Below are 26,879 nucleotides of genomic sequence, written 5' to 3'. Positions count from 1 at the left end.
CCGCCGGCCTCGTGAGCAGGCTCGGCCACGCTTCCCAGCGCGGGGGCCGGGGCCCCGAATCTCCGCCGCCACCATGGTGCGCTGCGGCTGCTCGCTCCTGAGGAAGGTGCGTGTCTGGGTGGCCGGGCCCTCCCCTTCGTCCGTCAGCCCAGTCCCCTCCGCTCTCCCCACCTGCTCCCCGCTTCTTTTCCCCCAGACTCCCTCCACCTTCTCTCCCCTCCCCGTCCTCATCTCCCTTTCTCCCCCTTGCCTCGTCTTCCCTTCCCCTTAACTCCCCCCCCCTCCTTCCCTTCCTCCCCTAGCCTTGGGCCCCCAAAGGGCAGACCCCCGCCCGTTAGGGTCCTAGCTGAGCAGCAGGGTCAGCTTTTTGGAGTTTGGGCAAGTTGAATCCGATTGGCCATATCCTTATTCGTGCCCGTGGCGACCCCCTCCGGACCACGGGAGCTCCTGGAGGACGGGGCCGAGTGACCCCAGGCCTGGCCCGTAGCAGAGAATTTAAGAGCGTCTTGCGGCTTGAAGAGCTGAGCCCGGAGGTGCTTTCTTACCCTGGAGCAGATGTTCCCAGGTCACCCTCCCACTGCATACCCTGCCTCATCCTGTCTCTGGTGTTCCATCCTGCCTTTCGAGCCTGGCTTTAATTGTAATTTTGTACATTTTGTGAGTGTAAACTCCAGGCTTGCGGGCGCCCCTCCCACACTGCCCCGAGCAACTTCCTCGGGATCCTTGCTTCCCACCCCCGAGGCCCAGAAAGGCCGCCTGCCCCACGGAGAAAATGGTCATTTTAGGATTCTCCTTTGAAAAGGATGTCCAAAGCCTCTGAACCGTTTGCTGCTTGCAGCTAAAAAGGGGCATGCTTAAATCACATAGTGGGTTGGCTCGGTTATGTGAAGAAAATTAGGCCATTTTCATTTTTGCATAGTGTGAGATTAAGAATCACCCCAGGTAAAATCACTGCTGCTTTAACAAAAAAATCCCCTTAAGTAATAATGAAGAGACAAGCATCAGTTTGGACGTTGGGAGACCTGAGTGCTAATTCTGACCACTCCTGAGTATGTGACCTGGAGCAAATCACTTTAATTCGCTGGGCCTCAATTTACCTCATCTGTAAAGTGAAAGCTTTGGAATAGATTGACTATGCAGTCCTTGCAGGCTCTAAGGTTCTTCAGTTATCCCTTTTGAACATTATATTGATGGTAAAGTCTGTCATTAAGTGTAATTGTTGGTAATGAGCTTTCTAAATCTCTGAATTTGTTGTACCACACAGACTAGCACAGCACTTATTTTGAACTTAGGAACTTTAAAAGGCATGCATAGGGAAAGCTGAGATCATCTAATTTGGTGATGTCCCTAGAAGAGATTCTTTTTCCCAAGACCTTTGAGCTCAGTTTGAATCAACAGGTTATCAATATGATTATCAGAAATCAAGAATTTGGTTTTCTAGGACATTAAAGAAGAAAGCCTTTTTCTGCCATGTTTCTGAACTTTAATGGATCTGTCTGTCATCTCATGTGTCATATTGACATGTCAGTTCTCCCATAAAGGATGCAGATCACAAAGGGTCCAAGCCTACTCATCTGTAAAGTTGTTGTCTGTATCCTCCTCCCATAAATTTCTCCACAGTGTGAATCCACAAATATCCACTCAGCTTGTGGGGGAGGGGGAGTTCCTTTAGTTCTCTTGGCACTGCACTTACACCTCTGTGTTCTGGCCTGGGTTATCCTCTGTTAGGTGACCAGCCCAGATACTTTTGTCATCATGAATAATTCTGATATCTTTTATGATGACCTTTGTGCACAATTCTTAATCCGTAAATACTGCTCGCACCTCTCCACTACCCTTTGCATGACTGTCAACTTTAATTCTTTACAAACTGCTATTCCATAACTCAGGGCCGTATAGTATCACTGAAAGAATCTTGATGTTTGAAAGGCAGATCTGTTGCTTGAAACAAAAGCTTGCTATTGGAGAGAATTATGCCTGGAAAAGGAGGTGGGGACCTACAGATGGACATGGTATATGTTGAATCTTAATGTGAAGGCATAGAGGAAAGCCCTCAGGATATTGGGTGGATCCTCTCTGGAGGATTTATGGGAAGACATAGGCAGCAATCTTATGGGAAAAAGCATAGGTGGGTATGGATAAGCACTTTCGGAGAGAGCATACACATTAATGAGATCATAAATCCATCAAAGTATTAATGAAAGTTGGGGTGTGTGTGTGTGTGTGTGTGTGTGACATCCAAGTAAAGATACAGCATTATAGGCATTTGAGGATATGACCCTGGGGTTTGAAGGAAAGGTCAAGCCAGGAGATAGAGATTTGTTTTTATCATTTCCTCTGTAAACTGTGAGAGTCTTTTATGTGACACACCAAACACATTTTTCAGGTTAGATTTGAGTAATAATTAGGAAGAGAAGAAATTGTGGAGAGAGAGCTTTATCTTTGAATATCCAGTTTAGTTCAGCAAACATTTATTGAGTACCTAGTGTATGCTTAGCATTCATCTTGTGCAAAAGAGAAGAGATACTTAGCTGGTAAGAGTTTACAGATGAGATAAGAAAAGATAACAAGTACAATACAAACAGCTACAGAATGTTTTAGAGTTAGAACCTAGAGCTAGAAGGCATCTTCTAAATAAATAATCTGATCCCTTCAGGGAAAAGCTGAAAGGACAGTTTTAGCCCCAGTCTAAGATGGGATCCTCCTGGCTCAGTTTCCCCATTATGTTCCTTTGAAAGGCAATGTTACCCACCTGCCTATTCCTGAGTCTGGCTATGAGGTAGATTTGATACTGCATGGTTGGAAAATTGAATTATCTGAAAACAAACAGAGCTAAGGATGTTTTATCCTCTCAAAGTTGGGCCCTAAATCTAGTCCGTGCTTTATACCTGGGCCCTGCAGTTTTTTCTGTTAGATTTGTGTCTTCCAGACTACATACAGGCCATTCACCTTCAGTTGGTAGCAAAAGTGAGTACCAGCCAATGTCCCCATCATTCCCTGGATGTAGCCTGTGCTCAGTTCTAGTCAGCCTCCTCTTTGGCACCCCCTCAAGGCAGGGACATCTCTACAACCCTTGCCAGCAGGAAGCAGTTTCAGAAGCCGAGACCTTCACCCCTTACACCAAAAGAATTTGGGTCCCATTTGTTTGAGGGGGGAATGATGAGGATGGGATCTAGACCCCAAAAAGGAAAAACCCTGGACTTTCCCACTTGGCCAAATCTATGGTGTTGGCCTGAGGCTATAATCCCATCAGCTGGCCTTTCTTTGTAGACCTTCCTATTGCTCCTGGCCACTTCCCACCCTTAATCCTATTTAGACTCCATTCTCCCTGGCCACTTGACCCAGGTCCCTGAAGTTCTATTACCTCATATTCTACTTGGCCACTCCTAGATCCCTCCCATAGTCTTTCTGTATATAAAGTCTTTATTGTCTCCATTAAGATGCTTAGATTCTTACAATCTAGCCACTGCTCAGATTCTTACAGTCCTGCCAATAGCTTACTAATGTTCAGACTCCTTAAGAGTCTACCCAATATGACGGATGTTCTGATAAACCTTGTCTTTGGCTGGGGGAAAAAAAAAGAAAGAAAGAAAGAATCTGATCTAAACCATCTTGTTTTATAGATAGGAAAACCAAGACTCAGAGCAGATCTGTGCTGGAACTGAGGTCACACTAGCTTAGTGATCAGCAGAGACCAACCTGGACCCAGGTCTTTTTTTACACTATGTTACATTTTTGTAAATGTGCTTCATACACAGGTTTAGTATCCTAATGAGTTCTTTGTATCCAGTAAACCCAAACTTTTTTTTTTAATAGTATGGAAACTTCATGGACAATCTAAGACTCTTTGCAAAAGGAGGAGCTGGTGGAATGGGTTATCCTCGATTAGGTGGAGAAGGAGGCAGAGGTGGTGATGTCTGGGTTGTAGCCAAGAAAAGAATGAGCTTAAAAAAAATTAAGGATAAATATCCCCAGAAACGGTTTGTGGCAGGAGAAGGAGCAAACAGTCGGTAAGTACTTTATTGAATGATTTAAACTCATAACATTGGACAGCTGTACTTTTAACAAACCCAGCTTTTTTTCCCCCTGCAAATTATTTGCACTGTATAACAAAAATCTTTTGGTGTACAACTGCTGTTTATCTGTAGGGCTTCTCCTAGCAAAATTGTAGTGTTGGAAATTTGTACCCAACTATATACCCCATAGCTTTTTTTCCCCTTTCTGTGCCTTTTTCCCCCTCCAGGTAGACCCTTCCCTCTTCTGGGGGCCTTACTTTCCTCTGTTCTCCATATCTCCTTTCCTTTGAGAATATAACAGTCCTTCACATTTGATAATTTGCTGAAAAGACTTTGGCTGAAAACTCATTCATCTAAAATATTACTAAAACCAGGCATTTTACTTTATTATTCCTATAATTGTGTAATGAAAGGCTGTTTCCCCAACTGAAGCTCGAGAAGCTTTTCCCTTATTAGCCTCTCCTAAGACATAGAGCCAACCCTGTTCCAACACAAATCTACTCCAAGATTATCTGTTTCCACACATCATTAGAAGCCTAGGATTTATAGAGCTGGAAAGGACCGTAGGGATTATCTTGACTTTTTTGGGGTCATGTACCCCTTTGGCAGTCTGGTGAAACCTAGGAACCCCTTCTTAGAATAATTTTTTAAATATAGAAAATAAAACACTTAGGATAACTAAGATAGCCAAAATAAAGATACAATTTTTCCCATCCAAGTTCATGGATTCCCTGTAATCTATCCATTTTTCCTTGGGGGTTTGTGGACCTTAACCTCATTATGAATGAAGCTAATGAACCTAAAATAAGTCTGCACTTCAGGTTTTTCTCTAACATGATCATACACATGATCCCAAGTTCTGCTTTTCACCCTCAGTGTCCTCCCATCATCCCCACCAGTGTGGTATCCAATAAACTTTTTATTTCTAGGCCTTGTTTCCTTTTTCCATCTTTCACTGCATACATATAAGTAAACTCACTTATTTCATACCAAGTGATATTTTTTTGCATTTCACAGTAATAGCTTACACTTCTAATAGGGCTTTAAGGTTTACTAAGTATTTGAGTGAATGAATGAAAAATAATTTATTAAGTGCTTGTTATGTGTACGACATAGTGCTAAGCTCAGCATGCAAGAAGAAAACAAGACAGGCCCTGCTCCCAAGGAGTTTATAGTAAGGAGAGACAACACATATAGGAAGTTTCAGCTACAAGTAAGATTTTTAGTGTGCATGACAAAGCTGGTAGTAGGTATTTTCTTTATTATCATTTCAGTTGACAAAACCGTATCTTTTTCTGCTGTTGAACCCTTTGACATTGCCAAGGACTTTGATGTCAAGAATTTTCTCTTTTTGAGTTTTCAGTAGCTGTGGCTACAGAAAAAGTAGAAACATGGTAGCTGCTGAGGCAGTTGCCAGGTCACACCTCTGAAAGGATTGCCTTGCCTGAAGATGATTGAGAGGCTCTGGTGAAGGATCTAGACTGTCTCCATTCAGATCTGAGGGGATGTGGTTTAACCCACCTCCTGTTGTACCCTTCCTCCCTCATAGAGGCTAGCCCGCCTAGACTGACCAGGCCTGAGCTAAGGTGTCTCTTGGCTCAAAAGTCCAGTGCTTTTTCCTGTTATACTACAATGCTTTTTCTGAACAATGTTCTCTTTTCTCTTCTCTTTTTTGTCCAGTGCCTGGGGAAAATTTCTAGCGCTCTGCCCCCCTAAAAATTTTAGATGAAAAAATGGTAATTGTTGAGATTTCACTAGAAACTTTTTAAGAGAAGCCACTGTTATCAGCCCCACAAGTGCCAGAATTCAAGCTAAATAAAAAGCTGTTTTATTCAGTTTTTCTATTTTGTTTAATTTTTAGAGTTGCAAGAATGAAAGTGTATGTGTATCTTATTGTATACTATATTTCAACTATATGCATTGGTGTGGGAATCAAATCACTGTTTATAACATTGTTTTTCTTTGAATCGGTTCAACAACATTAAACATTTACTGGCTGCAAAAAACTGTTCTCAGAGCTAAGGGGCATACAAAGATGAATAAAGCTTGTATTGCCTTCATAGGGCTTACAACCAGCAGACTGTGTGTATAACTCAAGAGTAAAAGATTCTCTTGTTTTTGTCTTTGCATCTTCTGTTCTGCCATATAATGAGTGGTTAAATAAACACTGTTGAATTGAATGAAATGTAGACAAGTAACTAACACCAAGTGGAATAAATGTGTAAGAGAGAAGCAGATTACTGTGAGAACTCAGAAAAGAGTACTTTTAGCTTAGGGGAACAGAAATCTAGAGAAAGCTGTTTTCTGTAAGGAAATATATTCAGTTCAAACAACTGACTTAAAGATACAGCCCTTGGTAAATTATTATTATCTTGGCAAATGCAAACACTTTTAAAATGTCTTATGTAAAAATTAGCCTAAGGAGATATGTACTGTCCAGCCTTGTTGTAAACTAGAATACCCACTTGAAGTATTGATTGTTTAGTTTACTTGATCTGCTTTCATTTTTTAAAATTTGGGGCATTTGTGACTTTGTTTTTGCCTTTCAGAATCAGTGCATTAAAGGGAGAGAAAGGCCTGGATTATGAAATATCTGTGCCTGTGGGCATTACAGTAACTGATGAGAGAGGCCAAATTATAGGTGAATATCCTGATTTAATTTTTTTGTAAATATTTGAGAAATGTGAACATTTTGAAAAATGATTGTTTATTGTTTTTCTCACCTGTAGTGTCTGTCTCATCCCTAGGGGAGAAAGAATCTAAAACTGTAGATTAAATTTACCTTCAATGAATAATTCTTTATTTAATATATTTAAGTACTAGCTTATAATGGTCTCTCTGTTGAATTGTCTTTAAGTGTATGGTGTAGGTATATGATATATGGTACATGTATGGTATGTGGTATGTGCAGTCCCTGAAGGTGAGATACAACAAAGTGTGGATTGATTCTCTGCTGCTTTTGCCAATTTTGGCCTGACAGTTAACACTGAGAAAACACAGGTGCTTCACCAGCCAGCACCATACCATCCAGACATAGAACCATTGGTTACAGCAAATGGAGACAATTCTGAGGGTAAAATCACGTCCCTTGGCAGTATACTTTCTAGGGATGTACACAAGGATGATGAGGTTGTTATACATATTGCCAAAGCTAGCTCTGTGTTTCTGAGGCTCCAAAAGAAAGTGTTGGAAAGAAGAGATATTAGACTGTCTACCGAGCTGTTGTGCTGATCTCATTGTTGTATGCCTGTGAAACCTGGACAGTCTCCCAGCTCCATGCCAGGAAAATGAATTGCTTCCATTTGAATTGTGTTAGGAAGTTCTAAAGATCACCTGGCAAGATAAAGTATGGACCACTTAGGTGGTGCTAGGCATTCAAACTCTGCTGCAGAGTAAAGCAGAATTGAAGTAGTTTAAAAGAAACACAAGATGCACAGATTTCGAGAATCCACCCCAAATGTTCACAGGAACTATTTGTACTCAACCTGTGGTAGAACATTCTGAGTTCATATTGGTCTGATCAGCCACAGTTGGACACACTATAATTTGACTCTAACATAGCAATTTCATTTTGGTCATCTTGAAGAACAAAGGACAGTCAACCAGCCATAGGTACACGTACGTTAGATATTGAACTCTTTAATCAACTTAAAATGGACACATTTCCTACTGTTCTCACTTCTAGTCATCTCTTCCATTTGGGAGCAAACAGTTCCTTGAAGCTTCTTTCTACGCACTGGAAAACTTGCCCATTCAGATCTTTGATTCTCTTTCCTGTTCACTGGACATCTTCTTTGACCGTCTTAGAGAAATATCTCTGCCCATCTGTCTGAAGATCCTCCTGTGGTTCAATACCATATGTCTTTATCAGTCTTTCGCCAGCAACCATTTGCCATTGGACACTGACCCTACCATGTGACCACTTCCTCAAGGCTCTGCTTATATTTCCCCCTCTGGAGGAAATACCCACATGGAGTCACTTCCATTTTCCTTTATTCCCATTAGAAGCCACCCAAACTAACAGACACAAATATTCTTACTAAGGCTTTTCTATGTCCAATAATACCTAAATAGTCTCAATCTCCCAACCTTCTTGGTTTCCATGCAATGCCAAGAGATCAAACCTCATCCTTGACTTTTTAAGAAAAAGTTTAAACTTAAATACTAAAACTTAAATATATAATAAGAAAAGAGAAATGCATTATAAACTTAAATATAAAATAAGAAAAGGATTCAAAATGTACAGCAATAAATTTCTATTCCAAGAAAGCCTATATAATAAGGCTCCACATTGTGTTCAGAACTGTCCAACTTTTCTTTGCTTCATTCTGAGTTTTCTTTTGTTCTGTGCTGTGCACTTTTTACTTTGTTCTTTTTTTCCCCCTTCTTACCTCCCCCTAAGGCTACAATTAAGCGCATACACACATACACACACACATACACACACATTCACTCATGTATATATTATATATGTGTACACACATAAACATACATACACACATAAACATATACATACACACATACATACACTTGCATATATATATTTAGATATGTATAGTCATACTCATGTGTAGACATATACATTCATATGCATCTGTAAGACCATACTATACTTACTTGTTCTCTGTTCCTCTGAGGGTAGATAACATCTTCCTTCATAAGTTCAAGTCTTCCCATATTTTTCTAAGTCTACCAACTCATCGTTTCCTATACCACAACAATATTCCAACCTTATAATATCTAATTTAAATATTAATATGACTGACATATAGTTCATGATTACTATCCCTGCTTTTGTTTCCTAATAAATTCTACTCCTGATCTTCATTTTATATTTGTGTGTTTCTTATTTCCTATCCCTTCTTACTCCTCTACTTTATTTCTACTCGCTACCTTGCCCTCCTATTACTTAACCTACCCCCCATCAAAGATTCCTCTCTTATCCTGTCTTCCCCACCCTTTCCCCCAGAGTTTTCCCACACTCTTGTTTCTGTCTGAACTCAGAAGATTTTTATAAACTTCAGAATGTTTGATATTTAGTTTTTCTTTTTCTTTCTTTCTTTTTAGGCAATTGGGGGTAAGTGACTTGCCCAAGGTCACACCGCTAGTAAGTGTCAAGTGTTTGGTCTGAGGTTGGATTTGAATTCAGGTCCTCCTGACATCTGGGCTGGTGCTCTATCCACTGCGCCACCTAGCTGCCTCTTATTTAGTTTTTCTTTTGAGATGTTCCACATTCTCTTCAATTTTTTTCTTTCTTTATATTTTTTTTTAATTATTTCTTGGTCTCTTATAACTTTGCTGGTTTTCTCTTGCCCACTTCTGATTTTCAAAGAGTTGTTTTCTTCCATAAGATGTTGAATTTCCTTTTCCAGTTGATTGACTTTTCATAATCTTGTTTTTCTTGATCTTTCTTTTTTTTTTTTTTAATTTTTCCTCAATTTCTCTCATTTGATTTTTAAAGTCTTTTTAAAAATCTTATATGAATTCTTTCTGGGCAGGTGATCCTTTGACGTTACCCTTTGGCGTAGGAGAAGCTTTTTCTTTGCTTCACTATGCTCCTGAAGACAAGCAGTGGTCTTCCCTATCCCCATAGTAACTTTCTACAGTTGAGTTCTTTCTCCTTTGCCTGATTTTTTTGCTTTTCGGTGAGGTAGTCGGGGTTAAGTGACTTGCCCAGGATCACACAGCTAGTAAGTGTCAGGTGTCTGAGGCTGGATTTGAACTCGGGTCCTCCAAGTCCAAGGCCAGAGCTCTGTCCACTGTACCACCTAGCTACACCTAGCTACACCTAGCTACCTGATCATTTTTTTAAAAAATTATTTGTATTAGCTGCTTATTGTAATCACCTCTAGTCCTGGGAAATTGGGGATGGTGCCTCTGACCTCAGATCCTCCTTCAGTTCTCCCCTCTGGCCTGGAACCAACACCAAGAACTCAGCCCTCTTGTAAGTGTTCCTTGCATGGCCTCTTGACCATTTGACCATTCCTTTTACATTTTCTCTTATCTTTATTATTCCACTGAAACTATTCTCCTTCTATAACAAACCCATTAGCCTTTACCCAGTCTTCATTCTTCTTGACCTCACTGCTGTATTTGACATTAATTGTGCCCACCTTTAAATTCTTCTCTTAGTATCTGTGCCATTGCCATCTCTTGGTTCTTCTACCTCTATCTTTTTTCCCCCATGTTTCTCTTCCTGCACAGTTCTCAACTCTCTTTATAATCTCTTAATGGTTTCTCCTTTGCCTGTGTCATCCATTTCTGACTTTGACTTTCACCTCTGTGTTAGATAGTTCACAGATCTTCAGCCTTGGCTCCACTCTACTCATTTCAACCACCCGATGGATTGCTTTAACCTAAAAATCTACTCAGGAGGGGTAGCTAGGTGGCTCAGTGGATAGAGCTCCAGCCTTGGAGTCAGGAGGACCTGAGTTCAAATTTGGCCTCAGACACTTGACACTAGCTGTGTGACCCTGGGCAAGTCACTTAACACCAATTGCCTCACGAAAAAGGAAAAAAAAATCTACCAAGGAGCCAAACTTCTAGTGATATGTCTCCAGACTTGTCTGTCCATTCAGTCTGTTACAGTATTCATGCTAGAATACTATTTATATCAAATCTTCTTTTCCACTTGTAGAGCCTTCAATAACCTGTTTGCCTTTAACCAACCATTAGGCATTGGAGTAGGATTTTTATAGAGATTCTGTTGAATAAATGTTTAAAATTATGTATATTCAATTTAGGTTATTTAATTCTTTTAATTAAGTAGTTTCAGGTGGCACATGATCCAGATACCAGAAGAATTCCTTATTTTCTTAAGAGTTTAACTAAAGGCTTAATGAAGTTTATTTCTGATTATGATGGTTTCATTTACTTTTCTTAGTCTAGGCATATAACTAGTATGCTAATGTGTGATCATGGTGTACATCAACTTGGAGAATTTTATTTTCCCTTTTTGTTTTCAAACTCTTCCTAGGAAACAAATTTTTTATTCTTCTTGTTCAGTTATTTCAGTCATGTCTGAATCTTCATGACTTCATTTGGGGTTTTCTTGGCAAAGATGTTGGAGTGATTCGCCATTTCCTTCTCCAGCTCATTTTACAGCTGAAGAAACAGGCAAACAGAGTTAAGTGACTTGCCCAGGGTTACACAGCTAGTAAATGTCTGAGATTGGATTTGACCTCAAAAATATGAGTCTTTCGGACTCCAGGTCTGGCCCTGTATCCACTGTGTGTCCTTGCTGCCCCAAGGGAAACATACGCTGATAATAATTCTTTCAGTTCTGGGGATTGTGATTTATAGTTGTAAAGTAAATGAAAATGTGTCACATCACTAGTAAAGCCTGCATACTGATCCTCACTGTAAATTTTTTTGTTTGTTTGTTTTAGGAGAACTCAATAAAGAGGATGATAGAATTTTGATAGCAAAAGGAGGACTTGGGGGTAATTTGCTTTCAAATTTCTTGCCATCCAAGGGTCAAAAAAGAATAATTCACCTTGATCTAAAACTTATAGCTGACATAGGCCTTGTAGGGTGAGTAATGCTTATATATTAAGATATGAATCTCAGGGAAAATTATGGGAATGGAAAATAAATGGTGTTTTTTGAGGGGAGGGGGTGAGACAGTCGGGGTTAAGTGACTTGCCCAGGGTCGCACAGTTAGTAAGTGTCTGAGGCCAGATTTAAATGCAGATCTTCCTGACTCCAAGCCCAGTGCTCTGTCCACTGTGTCATGTAGGGTCACTGTACAGATTTACAGTTTACTTGAGGGAGATATGTTGTACATACAAAAATGTGGTGCAGATGCAATATGATAAAGGCAAATGAAAGATCCAAAGTTATTCTTAAACATTTGAGTATTGGGAAGGATATAACTTGAGAGTGGAGAAGGCACCAGAGGAAACAGCTCCTAGAGTGGTCCCTTAAAGGGAGAGAAAAGTTTCAGCAGTCAGAGATAAGGAAGAAGTCATTTCAGATGTGAGGGAGGGACTGCATAAAAGTAGAGAAGTGGGAGAATATTGGATACTATCAGGGAACAACTAATAATTCAGTTTGTACTGAACATTTTTGCTTTAAAAGGAATAAATCATAAATAAGGGTACAAAGTAGATTGGACCAGATTGTGGAGTGTTTTAAATGCCTAGCTAAGGAATTTGTATTTTATTCCACAAGTATTATTGATGAGATGGGTAGTGAGTACCTAGGAAAAAAAAAATGTAATCACCCCCCAAAAAAGAAAAAGCATCATTTTACCAAGAACGTGTCTTATCAGACTAACTTCATTGACTTTTTTGACAGTATTATTAAACTCATAGATCAAAGAAATGTCTGAGATACAGGCTACTTTAGTGTTTGACAAAATCCCTTATTATACTTGTGGAGAAATGTGAACTAACCACTAGTGTCCTATTTGATTGACTGTACCCCAAAAGGAGTCAGAGATCTCCAGGGAAGTGTCTTGGGTCCATGGCTAAAGGTGCAGAAGGCCCATAGATCAAATTTTCAGATGACACAAAGTTAGGAGGAGTGGCTAATAGACTGAATAAAGGAGTCAGGAGATTTTAACATACTAGAATATTAGACCAAGTTGATTAAATTGAAATTTAGTAGACATAAAGGTAAAGTCTTACACTTGGGTTCCAAAAGTCATAAGTACAAGTACAAGATGGGAGAAATGTGAAAAATTTGAAAAAGATCTTGAGATTTTAGTGTACTGCACACTCAGTATGAGTCAGCAGTGTTATAAGATAGATGGCCAGGAAAGGTCATGCAGTTAGGGGCTGTATTATGAGAGAGGCTTAGGAAGGTCGTAGTCTGGGCAGACCGCAAGCAGCGAATTTTAGAAAGGACATTGATAAGCTGGAGAGAGTCTTGGGAGGTTGGGGGTGGGTGGGAATGGGAGTGGAAATATGAAAGGCTTCTAATTTCTGCCATATGAGGATTGGTTGAAGGGAATGCAGATGTTTAGTTCACAGAAAAGAAGTCTGGTGTTAGGGAAGTTATGATAGTTAACTTCAAATATTTGATTGTATGTCATCAAAAGAGGGGATTAGACCTCTTCTTGGACCCAAAGGGCATGACTAGAAGCAGCAGGTGAGTTTCAGAGGCACATTTAGGCTTGACGTGATAATAGTAAGATGACATTTATGTAATGTTTAAAGTTGGTAAGGTACTTTCTATATATTTCATTTGAGCCTCTTAACAACTCTTTGAAGGGAGATGCTACAGGTATTAATATTGCCATTTTGCAGATAAGGAAAAACTTCCAAAGCAAGTAAAACTAACCTAAAATAGAATGGATATTCTGGGGACATAGGGGCCCCCTCACTAGAACTCTTCTGGCAGTGGTCACAAAGGCACAAGTCAGTTTGGTTCCAGTTCTGATTCTGCATTGGTGATACTGGGAGTCACTGAAGGGTTTTGAGGTTGGAGGTAACGTGGTCAGACTTGTGCCCAGAGTACATATGCTAGCTGTTGTTATCGTTATGTGGGGACACAAGACAGGTTACAGTTGGTTGGGGAAGCAGAAATGGTTTCAGAAAATGTAGACTATTGTATCTAGAAGTTTAGTAATGAATGGGAGAAGAAATAGCAATAGAATGCAAACATATGTCTCAGACTCTAGGTAGGGGTTGTTTTTTTTTTTCCAAGAATAAGAGAGACCTACCTATCCTAAAAATACACCTATACTCTGGGATAAGCGAGATCCACTGCATTCAGAGCAATATAGGAAGGAGCCTGTTAGCAAAGGAGAAATTGAAGATTAAAAGAGGTAGGATAGGGGTGGAATCAAAGGCACAGTTGGATCAATTGGGTTTGGCAAGAGAGTAGGGCCATGTCACTCTTTTATGTTGGAGGGGAGGGAGACATCAGACATGAGAAGTGAGGCAACTTAACTTCATCATTTCTAAGGTTTCCAAAATCAGAGTCTACGCAAATTATGAGGATAGGTTTCAGAGGGAGGATAAGTCCCGTTTTGGACATGAACAAATAAAGCATTTTTTAAGTACTTAACTATTTGCAAAGCCTTGTGCTAAATGCTGGAGAGAGTCCCTGCTCTCAAGGAGCTTGTGTTGGTTGGGGGAGACAGCATGTGGAAGGATTCAGATGGAAAAGGCCCCTGGCCCTTAGGAGGCAGTGTCAATGCAGAGGTTAATGCTGCTGCTTTAATGTCATTTAATATCACCATTCCCAGGACTCTTGGGTTCAAGGCTCTTGCCTGTCCCCAGCACTCTGCGGGAAGATGGTAGTCAAAACCATGGTGATAGTTTAACTCCTGTGGTTTTCTCAGGGCGCCTTGCTGCTTTAGCCTGGCTGGCTAACTTGTATTGTGAGTGGCAGTTGGTTTGCAGATGGTAGTGATGGTTCATCACTTCTCCACAGGAGTTGTTTCTCTGGATGGTGGCTGTGAGGACTGGGCTAGAAGCAGGACCAAAAGCCCGGAGAGTGCTCCTGTTAGGCCGGTCTGTCTGCTGGTGGCAGTTGATCAGCAGTTGTGATGATGATGAGGATAGGCCCCTTCTCCACGGCAGTTTCTCCCCTCAATGATGGCTGTGAGAACTGAGCAAAAAGCAGATCAGGTGATTTTTCAAGGAGCTCCTTTACTTTGGGCTCTTGGGTTCATGGTTCTGGGCTGCCTCCGGACATGTTAAACTTGAGGTGCCATTAGAATTTTAGGTAAAGCTTTAGAAGGTGGTTGGAAATGTGGACCTAATGTGTGGTGAGAGAGGTTGGGACTGAAGACTTAATTCAGCAAACATTTATTAAGTTCCTAGTATGTGTAACACTCTTTGGTGCTGAGTATAGAAAGACACAAAACAGTCTCTGCTGTCAAGAGATTTTCATTCCACTGGGAAGATACAAGATGGATACAACTTTAGTACAATATGAAGAAAATTGATGAGGGAGAGCGTGCTAACAACCAGGGAGAACGAGGAAGGCTTGTGGCACCCAAACTGAGTCCTGAAGGAAGGCTAAGACTGTGAGAACCAGAAGGAGGGAATGTGTCCCAGGTGTGGGTGAACATTTGTACTGATACACAAAGATCAGAACATCTTGTCCCGAAAACAACTCATAAGTCAGTTTGTCTGTAACAGCAAATGCATTGAGTGGTCTGAAAGAAGGCTGGGAGAACAGGTGGGAGCCTGATTGTAGGAGACCTCAAATGATGAGCTAAACCCAAGGATTTCGATTTGTTCCATTGGCCAGGGGAGTTCACTGAAGTAGAGATGTAATACCTACTACCCTTACCTTGGGAAAAGCATTCTATCAGTTGTCTGAAGGGAAGATACTGAAAGCCAGGGGACGTATTAGGAGGGTGTTAAGGCAGTCTAGGCAAGAGGCAATGGGAAAAACAGCTGCATGAGCAGAAAGAGCAGGACAAAAGGAAGAAGCATTGGGTGACTGACTGCAGACAGGAGAGAATGATTTAGGAACACACATGGCCCCCCAGGAGTACAGCAGTGCCCATCTTAGTCACAGGGACGTGTGGAGGGGGCCAGCTTTGGGGAAGAAGACCAAGAATGATTTTTCCAGTCTTGAAGCCCTTTCATACCTTTCCCTTAGCCTCCTTTTCCAGGCTTATTGTGCTTCCCTCCCCTTCATGCTCTCTGTGGTCTGGCCAGCTGGCCTGTGGCTAGTCTTCACCCACAACAGACCATCTCCTGTCTGGCCTTTTTACAATTCTCTGTATTCACCTTCACCTTTTAGAATCCCTCATTTCCTTTAAAGCTCATCTCAAAGTTTGTCTCCTATTTGAGGCCTTCACAGATTCCGTACCTCTTCACCCCCTTACCTCCCCCACAGAGTCACCTTGTGTTTATCTTGGGCACAGGCAGCGTGATGTAGTGAAGGGCCAAACTTGAAGTGAGGACCTGGGCTGAGGCCTTGCCTCCAACACATGTAATGCATTGGTAGAATTCCCTGTACCAATAAAACCCCATGTTCAGCCCTAGTTCTTATTTTTACTTATATATATATATATATATAATATATATATATGTACAGGTTCCTCGAGGGCAAGGATGGTTACCACTTTGTCTTTGCATCTCCTACACCAGAGTGTTAAATCAACCTTTGATTTGACCTAGCAGAGATACAGATTTGGTGGTTATCTTCATAGAGGTGATATTGAAATGTGGAAATGAAATACTCATTGGAGGGGAGGACATTAAGAAAGAAGAAAAGGAAAGAAATCATCCTTGGGGTTAATCTCAGAAGACCGAATGACGGGATAGCCAGGAGAATGCCTTAAGATAAATAGTATTTTAAAAAGGATGTGGTGCTAAGTAGTAGTATTTGCTACTGAGAGGTTAAGGAGAGGAGGACTGAGAAACAGCCACATTACATTGGTAATTTGGACGTCGTTGAATTCTGAGAAAGCAGTTTTGGTGGAAATAGTGGAAACAAGTCAAATTACAAAGGATTGAAAAGTTGGATAACCAGTAAATAAGGCAAGATAAAGCCTTGTTTTGTTTGTCAATTGATGAACATTATATGCTTATTTTGCCCAGTACTGTACTAAACAGTGGGGTACAAATACAAAAATGAAATCATCTGGCCTTCAGGGACTTAATGTTCTATTGGCAGAGACAACATATATACAAAAGTATATGCAAAGGAAATACAAGTTAATTTAAATAGAATCAGGAAGAGCCTGGGGGGAAGGACACACAATGGTGTGGGGTGGAACTACTACCATGAATACTAGCAAAACTGCCCATCCTTATAGAAGAGAAGCATTAAGACAGCAGAATCTTATGATTCTTTTATGAAATCTGATCTGCTGTTAGGTTATATTTCCGCTTCTAGTGCCATAAACTGGCTAGCTTTCAAACAATTTCTTTCAGTTGTCTACCTTTAAAAAAAGTTTCCAAACTCTTTCTGGTTAGTTAATCGACAAACTAATCTATATTTTGGTCTTTATGGGGATTATTACTTTTGCTTTCCTCTGTGTATGTCTCCTTGATTTTTGTACAAAAAAAACTTATGTTTTAAAACCAAAAAACTTTAGTAATAACTAAATAAACAAAAGCTGTTTTAGAAATAATTTAGGTTAACCTACTTAATGTATGTGCAAGAAATTAATCATCAAAGATCATTGAGAGCCTATATATGACAATGGAACAAAATAATATGTTTACTGGAGGGAAAAAAAGTGACTTTGAAAAATGTTTTGAGTGCTTTATTCTGCTTTCAACAGAAAAGATTTCTTCAGGATTGCAAAAAAGTTGTGAGATAGCTAAACTTAACTAAACCTACAAAAATAAACTTTAGGAATCTTCCCAGAAAACCAAATAAATATTTCCTAAAACCCATGATTTGGTATTTACTACATAAAATGAAATTTTGTTGTTTTTCTACATTTAAAACAAGTGCCATTTAATAAAAGAGGCAGCAGGTAGCTTTAAAGTTTGAGGTTCTGGGTTTAAATCCTGCCTCTTGATTTTATTTTTATTTTTTTATTTTATTTATTTTTTTTACTGTGTTACCTTAGGCAAGTCATTTAACTCTTCTGGGCCTTCATTTAATCATCTCTAAAATGAAGATGTTAAACTAAATGGTCACTCAGGTCCCTTCCATTCTAGATCCATGGTCCTATAACTAATCTCGAAGGCCTGAACATTATAGGTAAATGATTAGGCATAGGATAGGGAAATAATAAAGGATCAGATTGTTTTGTAAATTCCTAAAATTGCTACAATTTCTTGCATAGTTTAGGGTGCTCTTTATATTTGTCTTGTTGTCTGTTTCATAATTTGTAATTTTTATTACAAACTGTACAATTGTCTAGTCAAGGGGTGGGGAACTTGCAGCCTTGAGGCCACATGTGGACCATCTAGGTCCTCAAGTGCAGTCCTTTGACTGAATCCAAACCTCACAGAACAAATCCAGGTTCCCCACCCTGGAGTCCATGAGTAATACCTCAGAAGAAGAACTTACTACTTAAAATCACTTGAAATTCAGAATTAAGATGGTATTAATAATGTTAATATTCACTAAATTTGTAATTTTACTTTCCCATTTCAGATTTCCAAATGCTGGAAAATCCTCTTTACTAAGTAAAGTTTCCCACGCAAAACCTGAGATTGCAGATTATGCATGTAGGTAGTATGTTTTCTTGTTTTTCTACTATGTTTGAGTTTAAATTTAAGATAAGCGAAAGGTCTGTGGGCCCAGTGAGTAAGGTACTGTCATTGTTGCTATGGTAGTATCATTTCTCTGAGGCGACTTTCCTGTATTTAGTTGACAAAATGCCAGTGATTGGTTTTGACCATCTAGCCTCAGAGAAAATAAATTAGCTCAGCCCTGGCAGAAAAATAGAGCTAGATAAGAGTCTTCATCTCTCTCCAAGTTGCCTGTCTCAAATCTCCTCTTAACTTGGTCAGGGAAGTAATCCACAAAGAGAACTAAGAAGATGGTGGAATGCAAGAATAATCACAGAAAAAGAGTTAATGGAAAAGAAGCTATTGGAGGAGTTGGTGGAGCACAGGAAAAAGCAAAGAAATCGTATGGAAGAAATGACTGAAGGGGGATGTAGCAATCTCCCAGAAAATTATGTAGAAGGGACAGAATTCTCTGCAGCCCAATCGATTTAGACTTTTTTAAAATAGTAATTAGACGTTGTATGTTAGCTTAAGTGTCATGGTTTCTTCTAATAGCCAGATATTTTGGTGCAGATTACTGCTGTCATTTGGGGACTGCTTCCTATCAAGATATGTTGGAAAAATTAATTTTTTTTTCAATATCAAGTTAAAAGTTAGGGCACTGAATGGTTAGGAGGTAGATAGCAGTGAATTATTGGACAGTACAGGAGAAGAGTTGGTTTTTCCAGTAGCAGTGTATGGCTGTGAGAGGTGGATTGTAAGGAAAGCTGAGTGCTGCAAATTCAACACTTTCAATTTGTGGTGCTGGAGAAGACTTTTGAGAGTCCTTTGGACAGCAGAGATTAAATCACTCATTACTTAAAAGAAATTAATTCAGACTTTACTGGAAGGCCAGATACTAAAGCTGAAGCTTAAATATTCTGGCCACATAGTGAGAAGATGGGACTCATTGAAAAAGACCCTGATGCTGGGAAAGATTGAAGGCAAAAGGAGAAGGGGGCAGTCGAGGATGAGAAGGATAGATAGTATCATGGAAATAACAAACATGAAGTTGGACAGACTTTAAGAGATAGTGTACGATAGAAGGACCAGACGTGCTGTGATCCCTGGGGGTCTCGAAGTGTCAGGCACAGCTGAATGACTGAACACACAGAGGAGGGGAGAGTAAAAAGGAGTAAAGTCGAGTCAGATCTTGAGTCTATGAGAAGATTCCAAAGGATTGTCTGAATTCTTTGGTTGAGCTCTATTTTTACTGTATCAAATATAGCCTGATAGAAATGCTTTGGAGTTTGGAGATCTTTTGTACTCTACCAAAATTTTTGTTTTTAGTGGGACTTGCCATGTACAGTGATAGTGAGATGAGAGAATGGAGATGATGTAGTCATAATTTACAGGATGGAAGCAAAATTCGAGCCCCCACAACAGTTGAACTGTTACACAAAAAGAGAATGACCAAGGTGAAACTTTAGGAATGCAGAAGAACCCCTGGGAATAAGAAAAAATATAAATTGGATTTTGTTATTCTTAACATATATTTGTTTTTAGTTTTTAAATGAAATTGAGACTTGTGACTGTGCTGTTAAAAATGCTGCTGAAGGTTCTTAGCTAGTCGGTATATAAATGGAATCATAAAGGAGACTAATGTTGCAAGTATATAGAATTTACATCTTAGAGTCAAGAGTTATCCTGTAAGAAAATTCCAGATGCCCAATTTAGATTTTACAAAAGGGAGTCTTTCAACTTACTCTACCTATTGTGTTTCATTTGTCTTTGTCTCAAATGTTCATCACATAGTAATTAATAAGAGTTTGCCTTTGGTCAGTTTACAAAGCTCTATGCTTATGGCCCCATGATGTATAGTGTAATAAAACCTTGTGAAATTAAAAACAAGTAAGATTTAAGCTGTTCATAGAAAATATTCTTTACTTTTATTCACAGACAAATGAAAGGAGAATTTTTAGAATTACAGCCTAAAATTCTTGTTATTAATTTACATTTACTTTTTCTCATTTAGTTACAACATTAAAACCTCAGTTGGGAAAGATTATGTATAAAGATTTCAAACAGGTGAGTATATATAGAAAGATAATTTGACTTAAATTTTCTAAATACTCTCTTTGGTTACAGATAGTTTCTTTGCTTAGGCATTTCCTCTACAAATACAGATCTGCAATTTGATAAATGGTGTTTGAGAGTCTCTACGACTGAAGAAGAAAAAAAAACCAAACAAACCCTAGAGGTAACCTGCCGTCTGAACTTTGCTAGGCTTGTCCTTCAGACATGCAGTCTGAACCTATAGTAGAAGCCTTTTCAGTTTAGTAGCAATTGTCAGAACCTAAAATACATATTTTTTAAATATATATATATTTTTTTTTTGAGAACTTATTGTGACATTTTCATTCCACATTAAGACATCAGAGTATGGTGGAGTTGACTATCTTCTCATATAATAAAATAATTTTATGAAGATCTCTATCAAAACAAAAAATCGTTTTTTAAAGGAAAAGAACAAATAAGTAAATTTTATATAAACAATAGAACTAATGTCCCACTTAGAGTATGGTGAATCCAAAAGTGGTTTGTACATATGTAAAAGAATCCATGATAAAGTAATATTTATTGTATAACTATAAATCCCATTTTCTTAACCCTGTCATTTTGTAACTTACTAATCTTTAAGCGTGTTTGTCTGTATCCGTGTTAGCATTTAGTTACTGGCCAGAGCCTGACTTCTTTCCTAACTGGTTCCTCTACTTAATTTGCCTCCTTGATCCTTTCCCTTTTCCCTCCTCTCCTCCCCCCTAAAAAAAGCCCACCAAGGAATTATTTTCTAGAACTTAATAAAAGAAAAAATTAAATTCTCAAGGGAAATAATAAAAACATAGGATTGAAGGATATCAGATTATATTATAAACAGTAATTATAAAACTATTTAGTATTAGTTAAAAAAATAGAGAAGTTATCCAACCAAATGAGCAAGGCACGCAAGATCCAAAAGCAATTAAACATGGTAGCCTCTTCCACAAGAACTGCTAGGAAAACCAGAAAATTGTTTGGTAGTAATTAGGCTTAGACTGACCATATACCATATAGCACAACAAGCTAGTTAAAAAGGTCACATCATAAAAATAACTAAAGGAGAGGGAAAGAGATACCTTGTACAGTTTTGGTTAGGGGCAGAATTCCTAATCAAATGAGATATAGAGAAATTTGTAAAAGAAAAATAGGCAATTTTGATAACATTAAATTAAAAAGCTTTTAGGGCGAGGGAAGACCTTTGATTTCATTGTTATAGGGAATTCCCAGATGAGAAAACTCCTAGTGTGAGTCAAAACCTTCTTTAGAATTTAGTCTTAGAGAGTTGCCCAGGTCTCTGAGAGGTGGCGTCTCTTGTCCTTCATCCTACAGCTCATATGTATTGAAGGCAGGCCTAGCACCCAGTTCCAATATGGGCGCCATGTTGTCTCATGAAATCATTGTAGCTGGAGTAAGGAAAGAACTTTTTAATGGGGCAAGGGCAGAGACCACAGCAACTATCTTAGTTAATGGTCTGATACCCAAGATATCTAAGGATATATTTATGTGTGTATTCACATATACACACATCTATACACAACCATTCTGTATAAAACTGTTATCCAGTAGATGTAGTCAAAGGATATAAACAGGAAGTTCTCTAAAAGAGACAGTGTAGATTATCAACAGCTAGATGAAAGATTGCTCAGAAATCACTAAAGAATAATGAGATGCAAATTAAAACCGTTTTCTGGGTTTTTTCCCCACATCCATCAGACTGGCAAGTATGTGAAACAATGAAAATAATAAGTGTAGACCCAAACACTATTCATTTCTATCAACACAGTTGTTTTGCACAATTTTAAGAATACCAGAGTAAAGAGAATCCTCAAGAGCACATCTGATCCAGCTTCTTCTCTTTATTTCTGCCTAACTGTAAAAAGCTAAGGAGAGTGGCAGGCAGTATAGCATAGTGCAGAAAACATTGGATTTGGAGTCAGTACTTGGGTATTAATCATGCCTCTGCCACTTAACTAACTTAACTCTTTAGGATTCTGTTTTCTCATTTGTAAAATGAGGGGATTTAGACTGGATGGCTTCTTGAGATCCCATCCAGCTTTAAATCCTTTGTGACTGTCCCCTGGGTGTGCACTTGGAAGAGTCATGGTTATCATTCCAGACACTTAAAAAATATTATAAGCATACTGATTACTGTCTTCCTTCTTTTGTAGTATGGTGAAAAGTAGGGCCCACTAAGTAATAACAAATCAAGTGACAGTTTAGCTCAATAATACTGTAGAATTCTATCTAGTAAATAAGTCTGTTAAAATGAATATATTTTTATTCCTATCAAAGAATACAGATTTCCAAGGTTTAAATTCCATGAGTGTTTTAAAGTTGTTATACAATAGAATTTATGACAATAGAATTATATGTGAAGTTAATACATTTTTAAACTATATGCCTGAAATTTTTAGATTAATAAATCCTGGCAAGTGGAATTAGAGGTCTATTTTCAGATTGTAGCAAAATATTGTGATCCTTTATTAACTCAGATTGCTATAAAATTAACTTGACTTTCTTGAAGCACATATGTAAAAATCACCAGGTAATCAATTGATGATTCATAAAAGTAACAAATTTGGGATTGTTGACTTTTCCTCTTATATGTATTTTTTGTGCTCTTTAAAATTTGTGATTCCCAATATCTTTAAATATATTTCCCTTTTTTCTTGAAAATTATCTATATTTTTGTTAGGTATCTGTAGCTGATCTTCCAGGTTTAATAGAAGGAGCACATATGAACAAAGGAATGGGACATAAATTCCTCAAGCATATAGAAAGAACCAAACAGCTTCTTTTTGTTGTAAGTAGGTTATTGTTATTGTTGTTGTTGTTCAATTTTCATGACCCCATAGACCCTACTATCCATGGGATTTTCTTGGCAAGTTGTTTGCCATTTTTTTCTGCAGTGGATTAAGGCAAACAGAGATTAAGTGACTTGCCCAGGGTCCTACAACTAGTTAGTATCTGAGGCTGGATGTAAAGTAAGGTCTTCCCAACTCCAGGTCCAACACTGAACCACCTAGTTGCTCTTATAAGTGGATGCCTAAGTTTAACTGATCAAACAAACTTAGTGGTCAGATAATGTCTATCAAAAATATTAAATATCATGAAACTAGTTTTCATAGAAGTTGCATCATGAGAGTTAGAAAGCACTAGATTGGAAGTTGATAATCACTCTCTTTACCAACTCTAGATGACTTCTCATTTTCGTTTTGCTAAACTATTGAAGCTTTAAAAGGGCAATGTTGACATTTACTAAGTCAGATGTTACTTTGAGGTTTGCTTGGATATAATTCATTAAGATCTTCAACCCATTCTGTTACTTTGAGTATTGTTTTTACTTCACCACAGAACACCAGAGTTCTTCAGATAGCATATCTACAGTTTTAAATGTTATTGCATTCCTTTTTTTAGGTTGATGTCTCTGGGTTTCAGCTTTCTTCAAAAACTAAATTCAGATCTGCCTTTGAAACTGTAATATTGCTTACAAAGGTAAGCTTGCTGCCCTCTATAAATTCCGAAAAGAAGTATTATTAAAAAATTTTTAAAGTAGAATTTATTGTGTTTGGACTAGTTAGAGTTTTAAGTATTTAGTTATGAAAGACTAATTGAAATCGGGTTGTAATGTGTGTGTGCTACACTAACAGTTCCTACTTATGTAGTAATTGTACATAATTGGGGCCCCAAAAGTAGTTATAGAGGAATATAAAATATAAATAACTTCTAAGAGGAGACCCTATTTTGAATGTAGTGATATTGGTTAAATGCCCCAGGGCATTTATGGTCTTGTTGGAAATACCTCTTTGAAACTGAAAATGTGGTGAACTAAGATAAATAAGATGAGAGGCACTATGGAGTAGTGGATAAATAACATGCTGGACTTGGAGTCAGACAAACTCTTGATACTACATTAGTTTTGTTCCTTAACTTCTCAGAGCCTCCCTGCCTTCATCCCTAAAATGAGAGTAATAGGAGCACCTACTTCACAGGATCAAATAAAATAACCTGGCTAAAGTGCTTGATAAATCCCAAAGTGAATATGTGTGGGGAAACTGGTGGAGGTGAAATCACTCTATCAAGGTCACCCAGTGACCACGGGAGCAAGGTGGAGGCTCGTGTTCAAGTCCTCTTAGCCCCAGTCTCATATTCTATTCACCGTGCTACACTAATGTTATTCATGTTGACTTCAGTTTCTGATACAGTTCAGTGGTCATTTATTTAACCAGTCATGTCAGTAAGAAGATATTAATGCAAAAAGCAAATGGATTATTTAGCTAGAATGTTTTGTAGAAATAATTTCTTACTTTATTATTGTAAAGGAGCTGGAGCTATACAAAGAAGACCTTATGATGAAACCTTCACTACTTGCAGTTAATAAAATGGATTTACCAGATGCTGAAGATAAATTCAGTGAACTTGTGAACCAACTACGTAATCCTAAAGGTAAATAAGTCAGTTTTTTATTCATTGTGCATTGAGTGCCACATACATGCTTTAAGAGACAAAACAGAAATATAATAAGATAGACTGTCCTCAAAGAACTTAGTCTACTGAGGAGTTAAGATTTATCCACATGAAACATTTAAATTACAGAATAAGGCAGTATATAACTAAATAGTGAAATGAATGACAGGGAAGAGTGTTGACTTTGGGCTGAAAAGCTGACCTCGGGAGAGAGCTGATTCATCCAGGTGTATGAGAGCACCCTGAGTTTATAAGGGTTGCCACGGGCTAAGATATAGCACAGTGGATTGTTGTTGTTTGTCCTTCATTCTTGAAGAGACTATGACATCAGGGAGGTGATGCCTTGACTTCAAATGAATTGGATTTAAGTGAGGTAGGGCTGTGCCATGTCACCACCCTCACTTTCTCCTCTGGTGCCATCTGAGTCCAGTGGCCAGATATAAATGAGGGCTACTGTAGATGGCCCTGGATGTAGTGGGAGACTTTGGCCTTTTTAAGCTAAGGTCTTTAACGGGTCTCAATTTGACTGAGGCAACACTCAATCAGTGATTAAGGCTTGGCCAGAAATGAGACAGAGAATGGACTCTTTTACTAGTCCCCCCCAAAAAAAATCTGGGAGGAGAAGACCCTCAGGGTTTCTGGCCAAAACAGAAACAATTGCTATTTACTTTTACTCTGAGCCAATCTGGGCCCAAACAAGTGGGGGCTTGGTCCGAGACCTGTTGTTGGCCAGTCAGTGACAGCCAGAGTGATTTGGGTTTAAGGCTTGGTCCTTAAGAAAGAAACCCCACGGATACCTTTCAAGGTTTCTGTGATCAAAATTTACGTTCCTTTGAGCTGAGCACTCACAGGCAATGGTTTGATAACTCTACATGGAATAAGGGAAGGGAAAGAAAGAAAGAGAGACAGGAAGAAAGAAGGAAGGAAGGTTGGTTGGTAGCTGCTACTTAAAAATTCAAGACAGGCCAGACGCTTCTAAGTGTTCTCCTTAAATTAGAAAAGATTGAGAGACCATCTCATATCATGCAGGTAGTAAGTAGCAGAGTCAGGTTTTTCGGCTCTCTGACTCCAAATCCTTTCTCTATTTTCACAATACCAGACTTCCTTTCTCTAGAAAATCCCCCTTCTTGTGTCTTCTTTGCTAGAGCAGGAACCTTTAGAATACTGTGCATGATTTCAGTGGATCAGAGGTCCTCCCTTGATCAGTATAGTTAGAGCCTATTTTCTTTTGCTGTGCAGATCTTCATGTTTCTCCATAAATTTTCTCTAGCACGATATGCTTAATGGGTTGGAAGCTCCTCTTCTAGGTCTTTATATGGTTCCTGTTACCTATACCAGAGCAGCATTGAGTCTGTGTACTTGTTCTCCCTCATTAAAATGGCTATCCCAGATATTCTTCTGATCATACATTTCTTAGATGTTAATGCCACTTCTTGTTTGTAACTCTTCACTAAAAATATGCTATACCTTACTTGCCCCACCTGGTGTTCTTCCATTGTATTTAGGATCCCCTTTGATTTTGATTCATTAGAGATTGTAGATTGTGATATTCCAGGATTCACAACCACACAGCATTGTGTTTGAGATGGTTTTTTGTGTCAGAGAGCAGGACAAACTTACCACTCACAAATACCACCACAAATAATAAGTCAGAATGCCTCAGATTATAAATTAATTGCTTCTTTTGAAAAGAAATTTTGTATTGGAAACTGCATTTAATTAAAATGGGGTCAGTGAAATCTTTCCATTACTGTTAGGCAAGTAGAAACTAGCTACATAGAAGTCCTCTGTGTGTATTAAGAGGATTTAAAATGTTTGGTTTTGTAATTGAATATTCATAAATCAATATATCAGGATAATGCTGATATATTTTATGTAGAACAGTGAAAACAATTAAACTCTATGTTCATTTCAGATTTTTCACATCTCTTTGAAAAAGATGAAATTCCAGGGAAAACTATGGAGTTCCAACATATCATCCCAATATCTGCACAGACAGGAGAAGGAATTGAAGAATTAAAGAACTGCCTAAGACTATCCATAGATGAACAATCGGATCAGGAAAATGAAAAGTTCTCTGAAAAACAGTTGCTAAATATACAGAATTCAAAATTATCACATGTTGATCCCTCATCGAAATACGCTAGAATGGAAATAACTGAATGTCATTAAAATGTTATTCCTGCTATTAATTAAATTAGATGACCTCAAA

General features: G+C 38.6%; 1 protein-coding gene across 2 annotated transcripts; it reads left to right on the top strand.

The window, feature by feature from the left end:
• GTPBP10 (GTP binding protein 10) lies at positions 1–26,879 on the top strand. 2 transcript variants are annotated; one of them, XM_027847872.1, is made up of 10 exons: positions 1–106; positions 3,817–4,010; positions 6,566–6,657; positions 11,405–11,549; positions 18,045–18,118; positions 20,136–20,188; positions 22,896–23,003; positions 23,618–23,695; positions 24,523–24,646; positions 26,583–26,879. In XM_027847872.1, exons 1-10 carry the CDS (start codon positions 74–76, stop codon positions 26,837–26,839), a joined length of 1,158 nt encoding a protein of 385 aa, XP_027703673.1. In that variant the 5' UTR covers positions 1–73; the 3' UTR covers positions 26,840–26,879. The 2 variants fall into 2 exon arrangements, with proteins under 2 accessions (XP_027703673.1, XP_027703675.1); XM_027847874.1 differs by lacking the exon at positions 1–106 and adding an exon at positions 3,616–3,709.

This window comes from Vombatus ursinus, unplaced genomic scaffold (genome assembly GCF_900497805.2).
Source record: "Vombatus ursinus unplaced genomic scaffold, bare-nosed wombat genome assembly UNPS02005459.1, whole genome shotgun sequence".
Classification (NCBI taxonomy): Eukaryota; Metazoa; Chordata; class Mammalia; order Diprotodontia; family Vombatidae; genus Vombatus; species Vombatus ursinus.
The sequence above is the reverse complement of the archived record's forward strand: the minus strand, read 5'-3'. Positions and strand labels throughout refer to the sequence as shown.